General features: G+C 40.2%; 1 protein-coding gene across 5 annotated transcripts in view; it reads left to right on the top strand.

Annotated features, from left to right (window-relative positions):
* LOC135099697 (ras-related protein Rab-3-like) overlaps positions 1–17,500 on the top strand; it is a 150,045-nt gene that overhangs the window by 78,653 nt on the left and 53,892 nt on the right. For all 5 annotated transcript variants that reach the window (XM_064002121.1, XM_064002119.1, XM_064002117.1 and 2 more), the window contains exon 2: positions 3,280–3,504. In XM_064002121.1, coding sequence (XP_063858191.1) covers positions 3,280–3,504 — 225 coding nt within the window. The remainder of the gene's footprint in view (positions 1–3,279; positions 3,505–17,500) is intronic.

Below are 17,500 nucleotides of genomic sequence, written 5' to 3'. Positions count from 1 at the left end.
CCAAGGCTGAATTGTGTGTGAGGCCCGTTTTCTGTGTGTCCCTCCCCAGAGAGAACACGGGAAGCTCCTGATATAAGGGAGACGAAGTTAGGTTTGCTCTTGTGGGACTTGCTACGTTGTGCTTCAATGCGTCTGGCTGTGGAATTGTGGAAGCTGGTAGTATTAGCCTGGTGGTGGTGGTGGTGGTGGTGGTGGTGGTGGAAAGATTAATTGCAGGGACGAGTGCATAATTAGAGCCGTTATGAGTTATATTACTTGTTTTAGAACTAGTTTTATTATTATTATTATTATTATTATTATTATTATTATTATTATTATTATTATTATTATTATTATTATTATTACTGGTAGCATTTGGTAATAGTAGAATTATAAAGATATTTCTCAGTAGCAATGGTAGGAGTAGTTGGATTAATAGTTGTAGTAATGAAAGTAGTAGTAGCAATGGCGATGATGATACGACAACAACAACAACAACAACAACAACAACAACAACAGTAACAACACGCCACCCGTCTCCTCACTTGGCCAAATCTCCGTGAGTCACGCTCCCATGTGAAGAAAAGGGTTGGGGAGTATAGCCCCCTTCTTCTCTCCCTCCATCTATTTTTTTTTCTGTCTCTCCTCTCACTCTTCTCCCTTCCGCGAAACTCACCCTTCCTTACTTTCTTTTTTTTCACCTCCTCTTCTCCTTACTCTAATCCTTTCCTCTCTCTCTCTCTCTCTCTCTCTCTCTCTCTCTCTCTCTCTCTCTCTCTCTCTCTCTCTCTCTCTCTCTCTCTCTCTCTCTCTCTCTCTCTCTCTCTCCCTCCTCCAATTTTTTCTCCTCATTCCCTCCTCTCCTTACTTTAAATCCATTTTCTATCTTCCTCCTCCTCCTCCTCTCTCTACTCCAAGCATTTCCGCTCCTTATCCCTACGTTTTTAGCCCCTCCTCCTCCTCCTCTCCCCACTCCAAAACTCTCCCTGCCCCTCCTACTTTTTTTTTTATCCCTCCTCCTCTACTCCAAACCTTCCCCCCCTCCCTTCCTCTTCTACCTTTTTTTCCCTCCTCCCTCTCCTACACTCACTAGCTTTCGGCAGTGCCCACTCCTCTCTTTTTCAACAGGCTGGCCAAGGGTTTAATACGAGCGAGTGAAAAGAGTGGGTTCAAAAAATAATATGGCGTTGGTGGGTGGCTGGGTGTCTGTTGTTCATCCGGTGAAGGGGAAAAAAAAAACATTAAAAGCAATTCCACTTCTTTCTGTCTGTATTATTGTCTGACTGCCCGAATGTGTGTGTGTGTGTGTGTGTGTGTGTGTGTGTGTGTGTTGCATTGTCATTATTTCGTATATGGTCTAGGGAAGCGAATTTCTTTATACATTCAGACACAGACGGAGACACGGAGACACGGCGTCATCTTATCTATATTATGTCTAAGTATTATCGTATATCCGAAAATGTTTACTTCATGTACACTGACTGCTACGATGTATTTTTGTATTTTTTGTCATTTCTATTAAGTATCATTGAGTTTCCTCTCTATTTTATCAGTGTTTTTTTTTTTTGTTTACTTTCTTTGACTATCTATCTCTATCTGTCAGTACCTATTTTCACACCTAGCTATCTATCTATATATCTGTCTTTCTGTCTGTCTGTCTGTCTATCTCTGTAGCTATCTATCCATCCATCTATCTATCTGTCTATCTATCTATCTGCCTATCAATCAATCCATCTATCTATCTAACTCTATTTATGTATCTATTTGTCTGTCTATATGTCTATCTTTATGTTTATCCTATCTATCTATCTGTCTATCTGTCCATCTATCTATCAGCATATCGTCTCCATCCATCGGCCAGCTACTGTTAACTGCTGAACTATTAATCATCATTGATGGTCATATCGCTCCCACTGCCCTCCATCTATCTTTCCCCTTTCCAATCTACCTGTCTGTCCTCTCCCGTGCTCTTTGCTTCCTTCCTTCCTTACTCGTTATTCTTCCTCTTCTATGTTTCTCTATATACCCTTCCATTCATTCGTTAGTTTCCCTCTTCCTTTCGTTTCATGCCTTTGTAATTCGATGTTTGTTTTCTCTTTTTTCTTTCCTTTTTGTCCTTTCATCATCTTTTCTTTCTTTCCTTTCGTTTTTTTTTCTTCCTTTCTTTCTTTTTATTTTAGTATTTTTCCATTTTCCTTCCTTTATTTATTTATTCATTTGTTCATTCATTCAGTTATTTATCTATCCATCCATTCTTCACTTCCTTTCTACTTTCGCTCACTCATTCATTCATTAATTTATTCCTCACTTCCTTTCTTCATTCCTTCCTTCCTTCTTTCATTCATTTATTCATTCATTCATTCATTCATTCATTTCTTACAGTTTTCAAATATCGCTCCATTCAAAATCCAATCAGTTCATCTCTTCTGTTCTATCCTTTTTCACCCCACTTCTTTCATCACCCATCCTCACTCTTCTTCAGACATGCGTTCAATTAGCTTCTCTCTTCTATTCCATCTTTTCCATACACTTCTGCACATCTCTAGCCATCATCTATTCGTTCCATTCACTTTAATACTTTTCATTTCTCTCCTCATAAACTTTTTTTTTTCACCTTTTTCCAGTAGGCATTTTTTTTTTTCCCCATTTCTCGCGTCCCACACATTTCTACTCTCCTAGCTATTATCTGTCTTCTTTTCTTCAGTGTTTCTCATTCCTTTGACTGTTAGCTCAGTTTTTATTTTCATTTACTCCTGTTTCACCCTCTTCTACCCGTGTAGTCTGCATTCATCCTCTTCATCTCATCACCACATTTTCCTCATTATTTTTTCCAACAGTTATCTTTTTTCCTCCACTCCACACATCATGCACATTTTTTGCTCATACCTACACGTCTAGCCTCTACACACTTCCTCACCAACACGTCTATTTCTTCCAACGGTCAGTCAATTGATCTCTTCCATTCCTCCCGTCCCACACATTTCCATACACCTGACTAGCTACCATTCATCCTCTCCATCTCAACACCCGCTCTTTCTCCTTTTCTCGATAGTCAGTTCCTTTCATTCCGCCCGTCTCACACACATCTCCATACACCCGCCTAGCCATCACCAACCCTCTCCATTTCGACACCCGCTTTTTCTCCTCCTTCCGATAGTCAATTTCTTTCGTTCCAACCGTCCCATACACGTCTATTCACCCTTCCACCCTTCATCCATCTTTCCCATCTCACCAACGCCTCCTCTACATGTCAAGCCAGTTATCCCTTTCTCACCAACGCCTCCTCTTCCTCCCCGGCAGATGGCTGTGTCGCAGGAGAACCGCTGGCCTAAGGATGCCGCCGACCAAAACTTTGACTACATGTTCAAGTTGCTCATCATCGGCAACTCGTCGGTGGGCAAAACTTCGTTCCTCTTCCGCTACGCCGACGACTCCTTCACCTCCGCCTTCGTCAGTACCGTCGGGATAGACTTCAAGGTCAAGACGGTGTTCAGAAACGATAAGAGAGTCAAACTTCAGATCTGGGTGAGTGTTTTGGACTGGACTGTGTTTTTTCGTGTTCTCTCTCTCTCTCTCTCTCTCTCTCTCTCTCTCTCTCTCTCTCTCTCTCTCTCTCTCTCTCTCTCTCTCTCTCTCTCTCTCTCTCTCTCTCTCATGGATTTTCGATGGAGGGTTATTTTATTTTTTCACAGTTTTTTTTTATTGTATTTCTGTTTCTATTCGTTCATGTATAAGGGAAACTAACTAAGATATAAGGAAAGTGACAAAAAATAAATAAAGGCTTAACTACCACTAAGAAAAAAAAAAGGGAAAAAGTGGAGTAGGAAAGGTTTCCAATCAATTAGGTATACTTTTTTTTCCAGCTCATTTTTTTTCCTCTCTGTTGTTCTTGTTTGTTGATGAAATATGAAACGGCTTTGTTGTTGTTATAGTTGTTGTTGTTGCTGCTGCTGCTGCTGCTGTTGTTGTTGTTATTGTTGTTGTTGTTGTTGTTGTTGTTGTTGTTTAGACATTCAGCTCTATCATCCTTTTGCATATATGAATGAGTTTCCTTTTTTTTTTTTTTTTGGACCCATTTTATTTCTGTCCAAATAATTAAAATAGTCATTGTACTGCTGTTGAAAAAAAATAAATAAATAAAGTACTTTGTGTCTAAATTTTGTCTCTAGCTTTTACTTTTCTTTTTTTCCGGTCAGGCCAGCGTTGGTTGTTTTTTTCCCTGTCGTTTTATTTTTTTGTTCGTGTCTTTTTTTTATTTTCTCTCCTTTTCTTTTTGTTCTTAATCATTTTCAGATAAACATTTTACTCGTCCGTGTTCATTTATCAGTCAGTCTTTCTATTCGTCTACTTATCTGTCCGTCAGGCAGGTGAAAAAATATAATATCTATCTATCCATCCATCTATCTGCCTATCTCTATCCATCAGTCAGTCTATCTATCTATATTTATCTGTTTGTCTATCTATCTATATATCTGTCTATCTATCAATGTAATTTACCGAGAACTTTTATACCCTCACCATTTCCTCTTGTGCGTCAAGTGTACGGAGAATACTTGCTGCATTTCACAACTCTACGTGGAATGTTCGCCCTATTACGTCATGTTCTCACTATTGCAATATGCAGATTCACTACTTTTTATTTTCTGTGACACTGGTCTGTATGTGTGTGTGTATGTGTGTGTGTGTGTGTGTGTGTGTGTGTGTGTGTGTGTGTGTGTGTGTGTGTGTTAGTGCGTTCTGTTATATATGTTCTGTTTTATTAAATCATCTATCATTGTAATTGTTGTTCTTATAACCTAATTCATACTCGTTTTTTTTTTTTTTATTTAGTCTTTGCGTTTTTGGTGAACAATGAAAATCTAAATCTACATCTGTGTGTGTGTGTGTGTGTGTGTGTGTGTGTGTGTGTGTGTGTGTGTGTGTGTGTGTGTGAGCTAAGCATTGCTAAACAAACAAGCCACTAGAAGCAGAAGGATGTAAATGTCATCATGATCATGGGCACTCTTGTATTGTTTTTGTAAGAGAGAGAGAGAGAGAGAGAGAGAGAGAGAGAGAGAGAGAGAGAGAGAGAGAGAGAGAGAGAGAGAGAGAGAGAGAGAGAGAGAGAGCCTTCCTCCACCACAGCCAACTAGTCTTGCCTTTCAGCAGACGACCTATACATACACACCCTCCTCTATATATTTACTGACCCATCGTTTATTAACTCACCTCCTCTGTACTGATGATTGGCTTCCCCTGCCTCGCTGCTCTGTACGTTCCCCGAGGCGTCCTATGTGTGTGTGTGTGTGTGTGTGTGTGTGTGTGTGTGTGGGCGGCCATCCAACACACACACACGCACACACAGCGCATCCTCTTCATATTTCTAACTGGGGAGGACTCTTCGTCTTTACTATTCTACATCTCTTACTTCATATTAGTCTATGTTATTATAAAAACAATAGGTATGTTTTTTTTTGTTCTTCTCTTATGTTCTTTCGTGTTGTCTGTTTTTTTTTTTTTTTTTTTCGCTCTGTTCTGGTAAATTTCAGTTTTATCCCCTCTCCTCGTAAATCCTCGAGGCTGTACAGGTGAAAAGACAGGTGGGGGCGACACTCCTTCATCCCCTTATTATTTCTAGTCTTTTCTTCCGCACCTTTATTTTTTTTTTCTGTATCCTTACCTACTCTCATTCCTTCTGCTTCCAGCCTTTCACCTCTTATTTTTCTTGTTTCCCTTTCTACTCTCATTCCTTCTCGCATTTTTTCCGTTTTCTCTGCTTCTCTCTGTCTCATTTTCTTAATGTATTTTTTTCTTCTTCACTCCTGTTTTTTTTTTTTTTTTGTCTTTTCTTCCCTGTTCTTCTCATCTTCTTGTATTTTTTTTCCTTTCGCATCATTTTTCTCTCTTCCTTCTTCTCCTCTCCTTCTCATCCTCTTCGTCTTGTCATCGGTCTCCTCGTCTCCTTTTCATATTTTAATTTTTCTCCTCCACCTCCCCTGTTGTTTCCGCTTCTTCCCTCCCTTTTCTTCTTTTCTCCCCTTCTTACTCTCATTTACTCACTTTCTTTACTTTCTCGTTTTTCCTGCTCTCCCCTGTTCTTCTCGGTCTCCTGTTCATATTTTTATTCTTTCTTACCTCTCCATTTTTTTTTTCTTTCCTTCTCTCTTCACCTCCGCTTCTTATCTCCTCTTCTTACACTCATCCCTTTCTCACTTTCCTTCTTTTTTCTCGTTTTTCCTCCCCTCCTTTCCGCCTCTTTTTATCTATTTTCCTTACTCTTAACCCTTCTTGTCTCCTCCCCTTCTTCCTTTGATCTCTATTCCCTTTTCAAGTACCCTCTTTCCTTCTTTACTCCCTTCCTCTTCCTCCCTTTGTCTTCCTTCCTCCTTCTCGCCTCTCTTCGCCGTTCATTCATACTTTTGTCAAATCTTCAGCGTCCTTCTGCTTATTTTTCCTTCCCCTCGTCAGGATTGCTAAAAGAACGAACAATATTAAAGAGCAAAAATCATTGATTGGGAAACGTTATTGTAATTGCAAACCTGAATAATTAATGGAATCGTGAGCTTCAAATAGCGGGGCTCATTAGTCACTACAACAGACATACAAACTGTTATACACGTAGACTCCTGAACACCAGGAGTTATGTATGTCAACAGGAGCATAGTTCATGAGACTCTGGGAGCTCTGACATGGAGGACTTTGGCTGCTTCTCGTTCTGAACTTTTTTTTTTCATAGACTTAATTAAGAAAGAAAATAAGGGAAGCTGCAAGACAAATTTATGGATGAAGATAATGGGTGGAAATAGGTAAGTGTTTCATACAGGGACTGCCACATGTAGGCCTGATGACTTCTTGCAGTTTCCCTTATTTTCTTATATTCTAATGTGCTTAAGCGATGAAGCCTACACGTGGATGAAATATACCTATCTACTCGTATTTCTACCCCTCATTCTGTTTGTGGTGACGAGCCCTTGGTGTGTTAACAGGTTATAATCTGTCTTATTTATCACCTTTTCCCCGGCTTTTGTTGAAGTAGGAAGACATCATTCAAGCATAATAGTTCGTTCAGTCAGTGCGCTAAAGGCTCGTGTTCTCAAGCGCTTTGTTTTCTAATGAGTTGTTTTTCAAAAGCTACAGAGATGACTAGTCAGAATCTCATGGGTTAGGTTCTCACTGGAGATGCAAAGCTCTCGTTAAAACCATCACTGGAATCATGAAAACATCCTTGAAAACTCCCAATAACTTCCTCTAGAGAACTCCAGTAACTTCGTCTAAACACACTCAAAAGTACTCAAAATAAGGCACCGAAATGTGTAAGAATATAGAACAAGAAGACACGTGGTTTACATACGAGCACCTTAAACTTATGTATCTTCCTATGAGTCTTTCGTGGGAACTGATCACCCAATGCTAAATCTACAGGTCGACCATCAGAGCCTTGGGAAACAAAGACCAGACACGCTATAGACTGAAAGCTGGAAAATGCACCGAAAGACTCGAGAGTGCTTACAAATGCTCCTTAGGTATCGGTATGCGTATGTAGAAGGAGAGGAGAAGGTCAGGAGGCGAGCGTGTGTGCGGAGAAAGCCGGCAAGGAGGCAGAAGATAAGAGATAAGCATGCGTGGGTGTGTGGAGGCTTGAGGGAATACAGATGAAGTAACAGGTGAAGGAAGGAGCGTAGGCGGGGATGTATCAATCGAATGAGCGTGAAAGGTGTGTGGGTGTGTGGATGTAGGTCAGTAAGTGTGTGTGGGTGTGTGTGTGTGTGTGTGTGTGAATGTCAAAGGCGTGTGGACAGCAGGAAGCGCCGGAGGGGAATGTAAGTGGGAGCGTGTGAGCATCAGCACTAGAGGAAAGCAGTGAGGAGGAGAAGCAGGAGCAGAAGGAGAAACAGCAGGAGGAGGAGGAGTAGGAATGACTGTCGGTCCTCCCCGCTGTGTGTAATTAGATGCCACAGGAGGTTCACGTTCCGAGCTGTGGCGGAGGAAGAAGAGGAACTAGGAACTGGTGGAGGAATTAATGCTGAGTCTGCGTGTGATCCCTTGGCTAGTAGTAGTAATAGTAGTACTAGTAGTAGTAGTAGTAGTAGTAGTAGTGGTGGTGGTGGTGGTGGTGGTGGTGGTGGTGGTGGTGATGGTGGTGGTAAATGCTAGGCTGGAGTGGAGTGGAGTTAAATATGATGTCACGCAGAGGATATTGTATTTGTGGAGGAGGAGGAGGAGGAGGAGGAGGAGGAGGAGGAGGAGGAGGAGGAGGAGGAGGAGGAGGAGGAGAAGAAGAAGAAGAAAGAGAAGAAGAAGAAGAAGTAGCAGAAGAACAAGAACAAAAACAAGATCAAAAAGAACAAGAGGAACAAGAAGAAACAAGAAAAAATAACAACAACAACAACAGCAACAACAACAACAACAGCAAGGAAAGAAAAGAGATAAGGAAAAAGAACAAAAGAAGAGTAGGAGGAGGAAAACGAGAAGGAGAAAAAGAGGATGAGAAAGAGGAGTCCAGGGATCAAGAATAGAAAGAGAAATGAGAGGAAATTAGGGTACTGGTGGTGGTGGTGGTGGTGGTGGTGGTGGTGGTGGTAGTGGTTATGGAAGAGGGAGAGGAAGAGGAAGAGTAGGTGGAAGAGGAAATGGAGGATAAGAAAGAGGTAAGAAATTAGTGGCAATACCGGAGGAGGAGGAGGAGGAGGAGGAGGAGGAGGGAAAATAAACAAAAGATAAATAGGAGTAGGAAGAGGAGGAAGTGGCAATGGTGATTTGATGGAGGCGAAAGTAGAGAACAATAAAGAAGATTGTAAAAAAAAAAAAAAAAAAAATTGATGGATATCGAGGAGCAGATAAAGGAGGAGGAGGAGGAGGAGGAGAAGGAAATACAGAAAAAGAAGAAAAAAGGAGCAAGGAAAAGTGAAGATGCTGCGGATCGTGGAAGTAGGGAAAGAATGAAATCAAAAACTCAAAAGGAATATAAAGGAATACAAAGGAAGACCAAAGAGGAGATAGGTGTGGAGAAGGCAGACCACCCCTATCTTTGGCTTTGCGGTGAGAAAGGGAGAGAGGGAGAGAGAGAGAGAGAGAGAGAGAGAGAGGAGGCAGTGTGGCTAATCCAGCGGTGCTTCTTGCGAGGGGAGTGGCGCTAGTCTTGTTGAAGGAGAGAGACAAAAGGGAAGAGATAATTAAGGAGATGACGAAAGGGTAATACAGCGAAGGAAAGAGGCGAAGAAAGGGGAAAAAACAGCGAAGGAAAGACACGAAAGGAAAAGACGACGAAGGAAAGAGACGGAGAAAGACAAAGGAGAGACATGATAGGGAAAAATGACAGAGGAAAAAGACGAAAGAGAGAGACTACGAAATGGAAAGAGAGCGAAGGAAGGAGACAACGAAACCGAAAGACAGCGAAGGAGAGAGAGAGAGGAAGGAGAAATGCGAAGGAGAGAGATGACGAAAGGGAAAGACAGCGAAGGAGAGAGATAATGAGGGAGAAAGGAGAAAAATTATCATAAAAAAAAGTAAATTAGTAGAGAAAAGAGAAGAGGAGAGAGAGGGAAGGAAGGGGAGAGATAAGAAGTGATAATTGAAAGGAGGAGAATACAGAAGGAGGCAAGAAAGAAAGGAAAGAAATGAAGAGGAAATAAAAAGAAATATGAAGAAGAATGTGATAAAGAAGATAAGATAGAGAAGAGAGAGAGATGCAAGACAGAAAAAAGATGACAAACAAAAAATATCACACAGAAAAAGGACTGTCACGAAGAAGAAGAAAAGAAGGAAAGAAAAAAATAATTAGGAAAGAAAAGCAAAAGAAGAAAAAAAAAAAGATGAGAACAGAAAAGAAGAAGCAGAAAGAGACAGAAAGATGAGGAGGACAAGGAAGAATACGAGTGAGAGTCAGGAGGAGGAGGAGGAGGAGGAAGAGGAGGAGAAAGAGTAATTACTTCTTCATGCATATAAATCCAAATGTAGGAGTGACGGTGGGTGTCCTCACGCTCCCAAAGAGATGTAAAATTTAAAAAAAAAAAAAAAAGGAAGATGTAAAATAAGAAAAAAAAAGAATGTAAAAGATGTAAAGATAAAAAAAAAAAGATGTGAAAGCTAAAAAAAAAAAAAAAAGGAACATTCACATTACTCAGCGACACTTCTCATTTGGAACATCAGAAGAGATTATAAAAAAAATTCCATATAGAAAGGTTTAATAAAATTCCCACTATTGATGCGAGGCAGGCAGGAATTCATCTCATTTCCACTCTTAATAGCCTGCAGAGTCCGGGCCACGGCTGCTGAGATTACTCCTTATTAACCTACACAGTGAGTCGCGTGTGGCTGTCTGAGCTTTTGAATTTACAACCATTAGTCTGTAAATCTTTCTCTTATCTTTTGAATCAGGAAGAGTCGTAGTTGGTAAAAAAAAAAAAATACTGAAGGAGCACCAGTGATATTATTTCTTATCAGTCTACATAGTGAGTCGTGTGTGGATATTTAAGCTTCTGAATCTACACTCACCATCTGTAAATTCATCTCGTATTCTTCAAACCAAGAGGAAACGTAGACAGTAATGATAGGAATACTCAAGGAAAATAAAAGACGTTACTTCTTTTTAACCTACATAATGACTCGTGTGTGGCTATTCTGAGCTTCTACATTTACACCCACGTATTTATAAATCCTTCTCGTACCTTTTGAACCAGAAAGAAACGTAGATAATAATAACTCGAAAGGAGCACCAAAGATACTAGATGCACATGAATATTATTTATTATTATCCAGCGTAAGGAATCGTGTAAGGCTGTTGTCACTTTTGGTTCTAAATCCACCAATGTACAAATTCTCGTATTCCCTGGATGAGAGATAAATTAAGAGAAAAATGCAAAATTAGGAACAAAAGCAGCAAGAACCAAAAACTAGATGAGGAGGAAAAAAAGATAATTATCGAAATAGGGAAGCAAAGTAAAAGAGAGAGATACAGAAATGGGAATCAGAGTGACAAGAAGAAAAAAACTAGACAATGGACAAAGACGAGTACAGGAATAAGGAACTAGAGTAAAAGAGAAGAACGCAGACTTGGGAAGAGGAGTAACAGGAAGCAAAAGTAAGACGAGGAAGAAACAAAGCTAATAATCAGAAGAGGGAAATAGAGTAAAAGAGAGAGAATGCAAAATCGGGAAGTAGGGCAACAAGAAGCAAAAAAAGCAGACGAACAAACAAAGATAACTATCAGAATAAGAGAAATGTAGCAAGAATTCAAAGGTGGGAGTGTAGAGAGGCCAGGTTACGGCAGAATGCGAGTCACAAGTACCTGTAAAAGTCTATCTTGCTGTCCTCCTTTGCACCTTTTCCCTCCAGCGGTGCTATAATAGAAGCTTCGCACCATAATAGGTTTTCTGTTCCCCCGTGGTTACTTTGGAAGCTACCGTGAAAGGAGATGTTAAATTAGTGTCAGAGGCATTCTTGAACTATACAATGCATCATACGAGTTTCCACCAGACCATAACTCAGTGAATATTATTTAATTTTCATATTGCTGTAACTTCTTACGCTCGATAAAAAAGTAGTGCAAATTATCTCGAAAGACACCACTGATAAAAAGAACAATAGAGGCGATTGATTGGACAAGTTTAATTCTTTTACCTCCTGAAGTTAGACCATTAGTACATAAGGAAAGCTGAAAGAAGCCAGTAGACTTACACGTGGCAGTCGCTATATAAGACATACATGCTAACTATATCCACCTATCACCCTTATCCATAATGTTATCTAATCTTTTTATTAAAGCTCTCTCTTGACTCGCCACCAACCTAATTACTGAGTATGTCCCAGCGCTCTCTCTCTCTCTCTCTCTCTCTCTCTCTCTCTCTCTCTCTCTCTCTCTCTCTCTCTCTCTCTCTCTCTCTCTCTCTCTCATCTATTTTTCTATCTATCCACCTGTTTTTACTAGCATTTTCATATTTGTTCAATAAAAATAGTTTATAGTGACTAAAATAAAGGACGCCATATTGTCACTAGCAGGCCAAGAGTTAAACAGGATGACGAGGGACGAGAGACAAACCGAGGCTCGTGCAAGAAGAGTGATGGCAAGAGGGAAGCCTTGTAGGGATTTTTTGAAACCATATTTGCGAGGGGCAGGTGTCTAAGACCTTGAGGATTATGACAGGGGTAGTAATCTCTCTCTCTCTCTCTCTCTCTCTCTCTCTCTCTCTCTCTCTCTCTCTCTCTCTCTCTCTCTCTCTCTCTCTCTCTCCCCTGACGTGAATTACACAGTGGAAGCAGTAATAACTCCACAAAACACCACACCAGCCGAGTTACGCTCAGTTCCAAACCCATTAAACCCAAAAATAACTCCTTTCTTTTTTTTTGCTTCCTTCCTTCTTTCCTTCTTTCCTTCCTTCCTTCCTTCCTTCCTTCCTTCCTTCCTTCCTTCCTTCCTTCCTTCCTTGCTTGCTTCCTTGCTTTCTGCCTTCCTTGCTTTCTGCCTTCCTTCTTTCCTTCCTACATTCCTTGCTTCCTGCCTTCCTTCCTTCCTTCCTTCCTTCCTTCCTTCCTTCCTTCCTTCCTTCCTTCCTTCCTTCCTTGCTTTCTGCCTTCCTTCCTTGCTTTCTTCCTTCCTTGCTTTCTGCCTTCCTTCTTTCCTTCCTACCTTCCTTGCTTCCTGCCTTCCTTCCTTCCTTCCTTCCTTCCTTCCTTCCTTCCTTCCTTCCTTCCTTCCTTCCTTCCTTCCTTCCTTTCTTTCTTCTCATCTTCCTTCCTTCCTTTCTTCTTTCCTTGCTTCCTTCTTTTCCTTTTTCCTTCCTTTCTTCTTTCTTATCTTTCTTTTTTCTTTTCCTCCGTAATTTGATAATGATTACTCTTACTCCTCTTTCTTAGCGGTTTCTTCTTTCTCTTTCGTTTTTTCTCTTTTGTCTTGTTCAGGAATGTCTGTGTGTAGTGGTGGGTCTCTCTCTCTCTCTCTCTCTCTCTCTCTCTCTCTCTCTCTCTCTCTCTCTCTCTCTCTCTCTCTCTCTCTCTCTCTCTCTCTCTCTCTCTCTCTCTCTCTCTCTCTCTCTCTCTCTCTCTCTCTCTCTCTCTCTCTCTCTCTCCTATTATTAGTATGTTTTCTTCGTCTCTCCTTCTGTGTGTGTGTGTGTGTGTGTGTGTGTGTGTGTGTGTGTGTGTGTGTGTGTGTGTGTGAGCCGCTCAATATGTCATCTACCCAGCCGGCCGTGTATGTATGTGTGTATGTACTCGTATGTGTATGTATGTATGTATGTATGTACGTAATTTAAAGCTGTCGTGTGAATGCTGTAAGTGTGTGTGTGTGTGTGTGTGTGTGTGTGTGTGTGTGTGTGTGTGTGTGTGTGTGTGTGTGTGTGTGTGTGTGTGTGTGTGTGTGTGTGTGTGTGTGTGTGTGTGTGTGTGTGTGTGTGTGTGTGTGTGTGTGTGTGTGTGTGTGTGTGTGTAACGATGGAAAAGAGCCAGACAGGGGGATGAACATGACCTGAATAGACAAAAATAAAAATAAACAAAGGACAAAAAAAAAAAGAGATTAATTAGAGACAAAAATAGGCCGAAAAAAAAATAAGGAGACATACAAAAAGAAAAGAGAGCAAAAAGTAAAAATGAAACGTAAAAAGAAGGTAAATGAATAAAAAAAAGCAGAAAAGGGGAAAATAAAAGACAGTCACAAGGCAAAAAATGAAAGGAAGAGAAAATGATGAAGAAAGGAAAAGGGCAAATAGAACAGATGATAAAAAAAGAATAATAAATCAACAAATAAGGTGAGAAAAAAAAGCAAAAGAGAAGAGAAAGATCAGAAACAGAAAAGGAAATGGAAAGAAAAGAAGAGGAAAAGGAGAAAAGAAATCAAGGGAAACGAAGAAAACGGGGAAAAAAGATAGGAAGATAAATTAAAATAGAGAAATGAAAACAAAAAGAAGACGAGAAATAAAACCAAGAGACTGAGAAAGAAAAAAAATGAAATAAATAAATGGAAAGGGAAAAAAAAAGGAAGATGAAAGAAATAAAGAGAAAAATATTGAAAAAGAAAAAGAGAAAAGGGAAGAAGTAATACAATAAAAAAGGGAGAAACAGAAAAAGGATGAAGCAAGAATAGAAAAGAAGAAACTTGCTAACAGACAGACAGACAGACAGACAGACAGACAAACAGACTGACAGACAGACAAATAGTGAGGGAGACACAGGGACGAAAACTTTTAAGGATAAAGGAGAGAAAGGAAAAAAATAAAAGGCTGAGGAAGAAATAACTCAGACAGATTTCTTATTTGTACTGATAAATTGGATACAGAGAGAGAGAGAGAGAGAGAGAGAGAGAGAGAGAGAGAGAGAGAGAGAGAGAGAGAGAGAGAGAAAGATGGCTTCAGAAACATACACGTACAAAGGTAGGAGAGAAAAGTTTGTTCCCGTGACATCCATTGAAGGGTCTTGAGTAACAGAACAGTAGTTATGTTAGTTTCTTTTTTTTTTTTTTTTTTTTCTATCCATCAACATTTTCAGACACGCGAATTCGAATATCTCAATTTTTTTCCATAATAGACCATTGATTTGGTAGTGATGTTGGTGGTGGTAGTCGTAGTAGTAGTAGTAGTAGTAGTAGTAGTAGTAGTAGTAGTAATGCTAGTAGTAGCATCAGTAGAGTAAGGAAGGAAGGAGAAAAAAGAAGAAAGAAAGAAATAAAGAAAGAAAGAAAAAAAGATGGATAGAAAGACAGAAAAAAAAGAAAGAAAATCAAAGAAAGAACGAAATATCTCTTTATGTGTGTGCAATTTCTTCCTTTGTTTCACAGTTGTGTCAAGAATAACTTTTTATTTGTGTCAACAAGTCTGAAGCATGTCGTGTGTGTGTGTGTGTGTGTGTGTGTGTGTGTGTCAGCGAAAAATCTTCTCTTATATTCTTAACTTCTGAGTTCAGACGAGAGTAAGAATCAATAGGAAGAAGAGGAGGAAGGAGGAAGGAGGAAGAAAGAAAAGACGAAGGAAGGAGGTATGGAAAGGAAAAAATGAGGGACAAGTAAAAGTATGAAGGGAAAAAGTAAGGGAGAGGGAAAAGAAGGAAGATAAAGGAGGAGGAGGAGGAGGAGGAGGAGGTGACAGGGACGATAAGTGTGGGAGACGAACGTGGGGAAAGAAGTGTTGGTGACAGGTGGACAACGAGGAGGAAGACGAAGAGGAGGAGGAGGAGGAGGAAGAGGAGGAGAAGGAGGAAGACAACGAGCAGCACGACAAGGCAGTGAGAGAAGAGGAGGAATAGTTAGAGGAGTGAAGTTTGAGGCGAGAGCTTATGAGAAGGGGATAGAGATAAAGAAAAGAGAGAAAGAGAGAGGGAGAGTGTGAAGGAAAGAAAAAAAAAACAGGATGGTAGGCAGTGAAGGAATAAGGAAGAGTAGAATTGGAAGATGGGAATAGATAGAACAAGTAACACCGAAGGAGAGAAAAGTAAGGGAAAAAAGAGGAGTGAAAGGAAAGAAAGTTTAAAAAAAGACGTAAATAGCAAATGAACCAGGAAGAGAGACAGAGACGACCGTAAGAAGGAAAAAAAAAACTAGAACAGGAGATAATTGGAAAAACAAAAAGAAAGAATAAGCGAAAAAAAAATCAAGATATGAGGTGCGAGAGCAAATATACCATCGAGGAAAGGAGAAAAGAAAGAAAAAATTAAGAGAAAAGAAAAGAACAGAAAAGGAGGGACAGAAAGACTGGAAGAAGGAACGGACAGAAGATGAGGTACTGGAACAATACATAGAATAGAACAAATGGAGTAACAAAAGAACAGTGAAGAAAGGAAAACGAAAATAAAAAAAAGCGAAGGATTTAATAAGCGGGGATGGAAGAAAATAAGATAACTGCTACAAGAAGAAGAGAAGAAAGATAGAATAGGAGACAGTGGAGAAGTGAAAATGGAAAGAGAGAGAAAAGGAAGAACGAAGAAGGACGAGAGAAGAGAGAGAGAGAGAGAGAGAGAGAGAGAGAGAGAGAGAGAGAGAGAGAGAGAGAGAGAGAGAGAGAGAGAGAGAGAGAGAGAGAGAGAAGGGAAGGATGGAGACAGTAAATGAAGGGAGAAGAGAGAAAAAGGAAAGATTGGAAAAAAGGGAAAAGGAATGAAAATAGAAGGCAGTGGAAGAGATAAATTGTAGGAAGACAGTGAAAGGAAGGAAGGAAGAGAAAGAGATGATGGTGATGGTGATGATAGTAGTAGCAATAGTAACAGAAAACTGGAAAAAGAAAAAAAAAAAAGAAGAGAAGAGTAGAAGGAAGTAGGGGAAAAATGTTAGGGCGGGAGTGAGCAGAAGGAAAAGGTGAAGAACAGAGATGGTAGTGGTGATGGTGGTAGTGGTGGTGGTAATAGTAGTGGTAATAGTCGTAGTATTATAATAATGTAATGTAATAGAAGACTAGAAAAAGCAAGAAAAGTAAAATAGAAGATGGTGGAAAGAAAAGGGAGAGTGAGCGAACAGAAGCAGGGGAAATAGCGAGGAGATGGTGGTGGTGGTGGTGGTCGTGGTGGTGGTGGTGGTAGGCAGTCCCTGTCCTCTGAGGGTCTCAAGAGGAAGAACGTGTTGGCGGAGTCGCCTCGAGGAAGCAATAAGGGGCTGGGCGGGGCTGCCTGACCTTGCCCAACACTCGCTGGTCCCCTGCCTTGCGATGGACCATATTCTGAAACACTTCTGCGCAGCGCCTCCACCACCTTCAACACCCTCTAGTTGAAGCTATATGGATTTCTTTTTTTTATTCTAGTAACAGATTAACAAGATTTCTACATTTTTAAAGGGAGAAGCACTCTTGAGAACCATGCTAGTCACCTCTGTGGCCTTTGAAAATGGTCGTGGTGAAAGAGCAAAATGTATCTGAATACGGGCCAATGATGCTATGCTATACTATGCTATGCTATGCTATGCTATGCTATGCTATGTTATGTTATTTCTATTAATTCGTGTAGGTCTGTGTTTGTTTCTTACATAATAGATACGTTGGTTAAGGCCTACTGAAATGTTTAAATGAAAAATATCCCTCTTGATTGGCTCTCCGTGAAAGTTTGTAATAAAAAGAGTCCTGAAATGAATTGTTAATTTAGTTTTGGTGTTTTTACGGCTTAAGGAGGACACACACACACACACACACACACACACACACACACACACACACACACACACACACACACACACACACACACACACACACACACACACACACACACACACACACACACACACACACACACACACACACACAAAAAAAAAAAAAAAAAAAAAACATAGCACATTTTTCATTTAAACATTTCAGTAGGCCTTAACCAACGTATTTATTATGTAAGAAACAAACACAGACCTACACGAATTGATAGAAGGATGAGAAGGGAAGCAAGTCAGTCATGTCATAGCATGCACGCTATGCTATGCTATGCTAACACTAAAATTGCCGCTCTCGTAAAAAGTAACGCAGAAAAAAAAAAACACTACCAAAACGCAGGTCAATTTAGTTCCGAAGATGCCCCGATACTGTCCTCGTGCAGCAGTTCAGTTCATAAGAAAGAGGAAAAATAGAAACAAATTGAGCGTTCCAGA

This window comes from Scylla paramamosain, chromosome 4 (genome assembly GCF_035594125.1).
Source record: "Scylla paramamosain isolate STU-SP2022 chromosome 4, ASM3559412v1, whole genome shotgun sequence".
Lineage (NCBI taxonomy): Eukaryota > Metazoa > Arthropoda > Malacostraca > Decapoda > Portunidae > Scylla > Scylla paramamosain.
The sequence above is the reverse complement of the archived record's forward strand: the minus strand, read 5'-3'. Positions and strand labels throughout refer to the sequence as shown.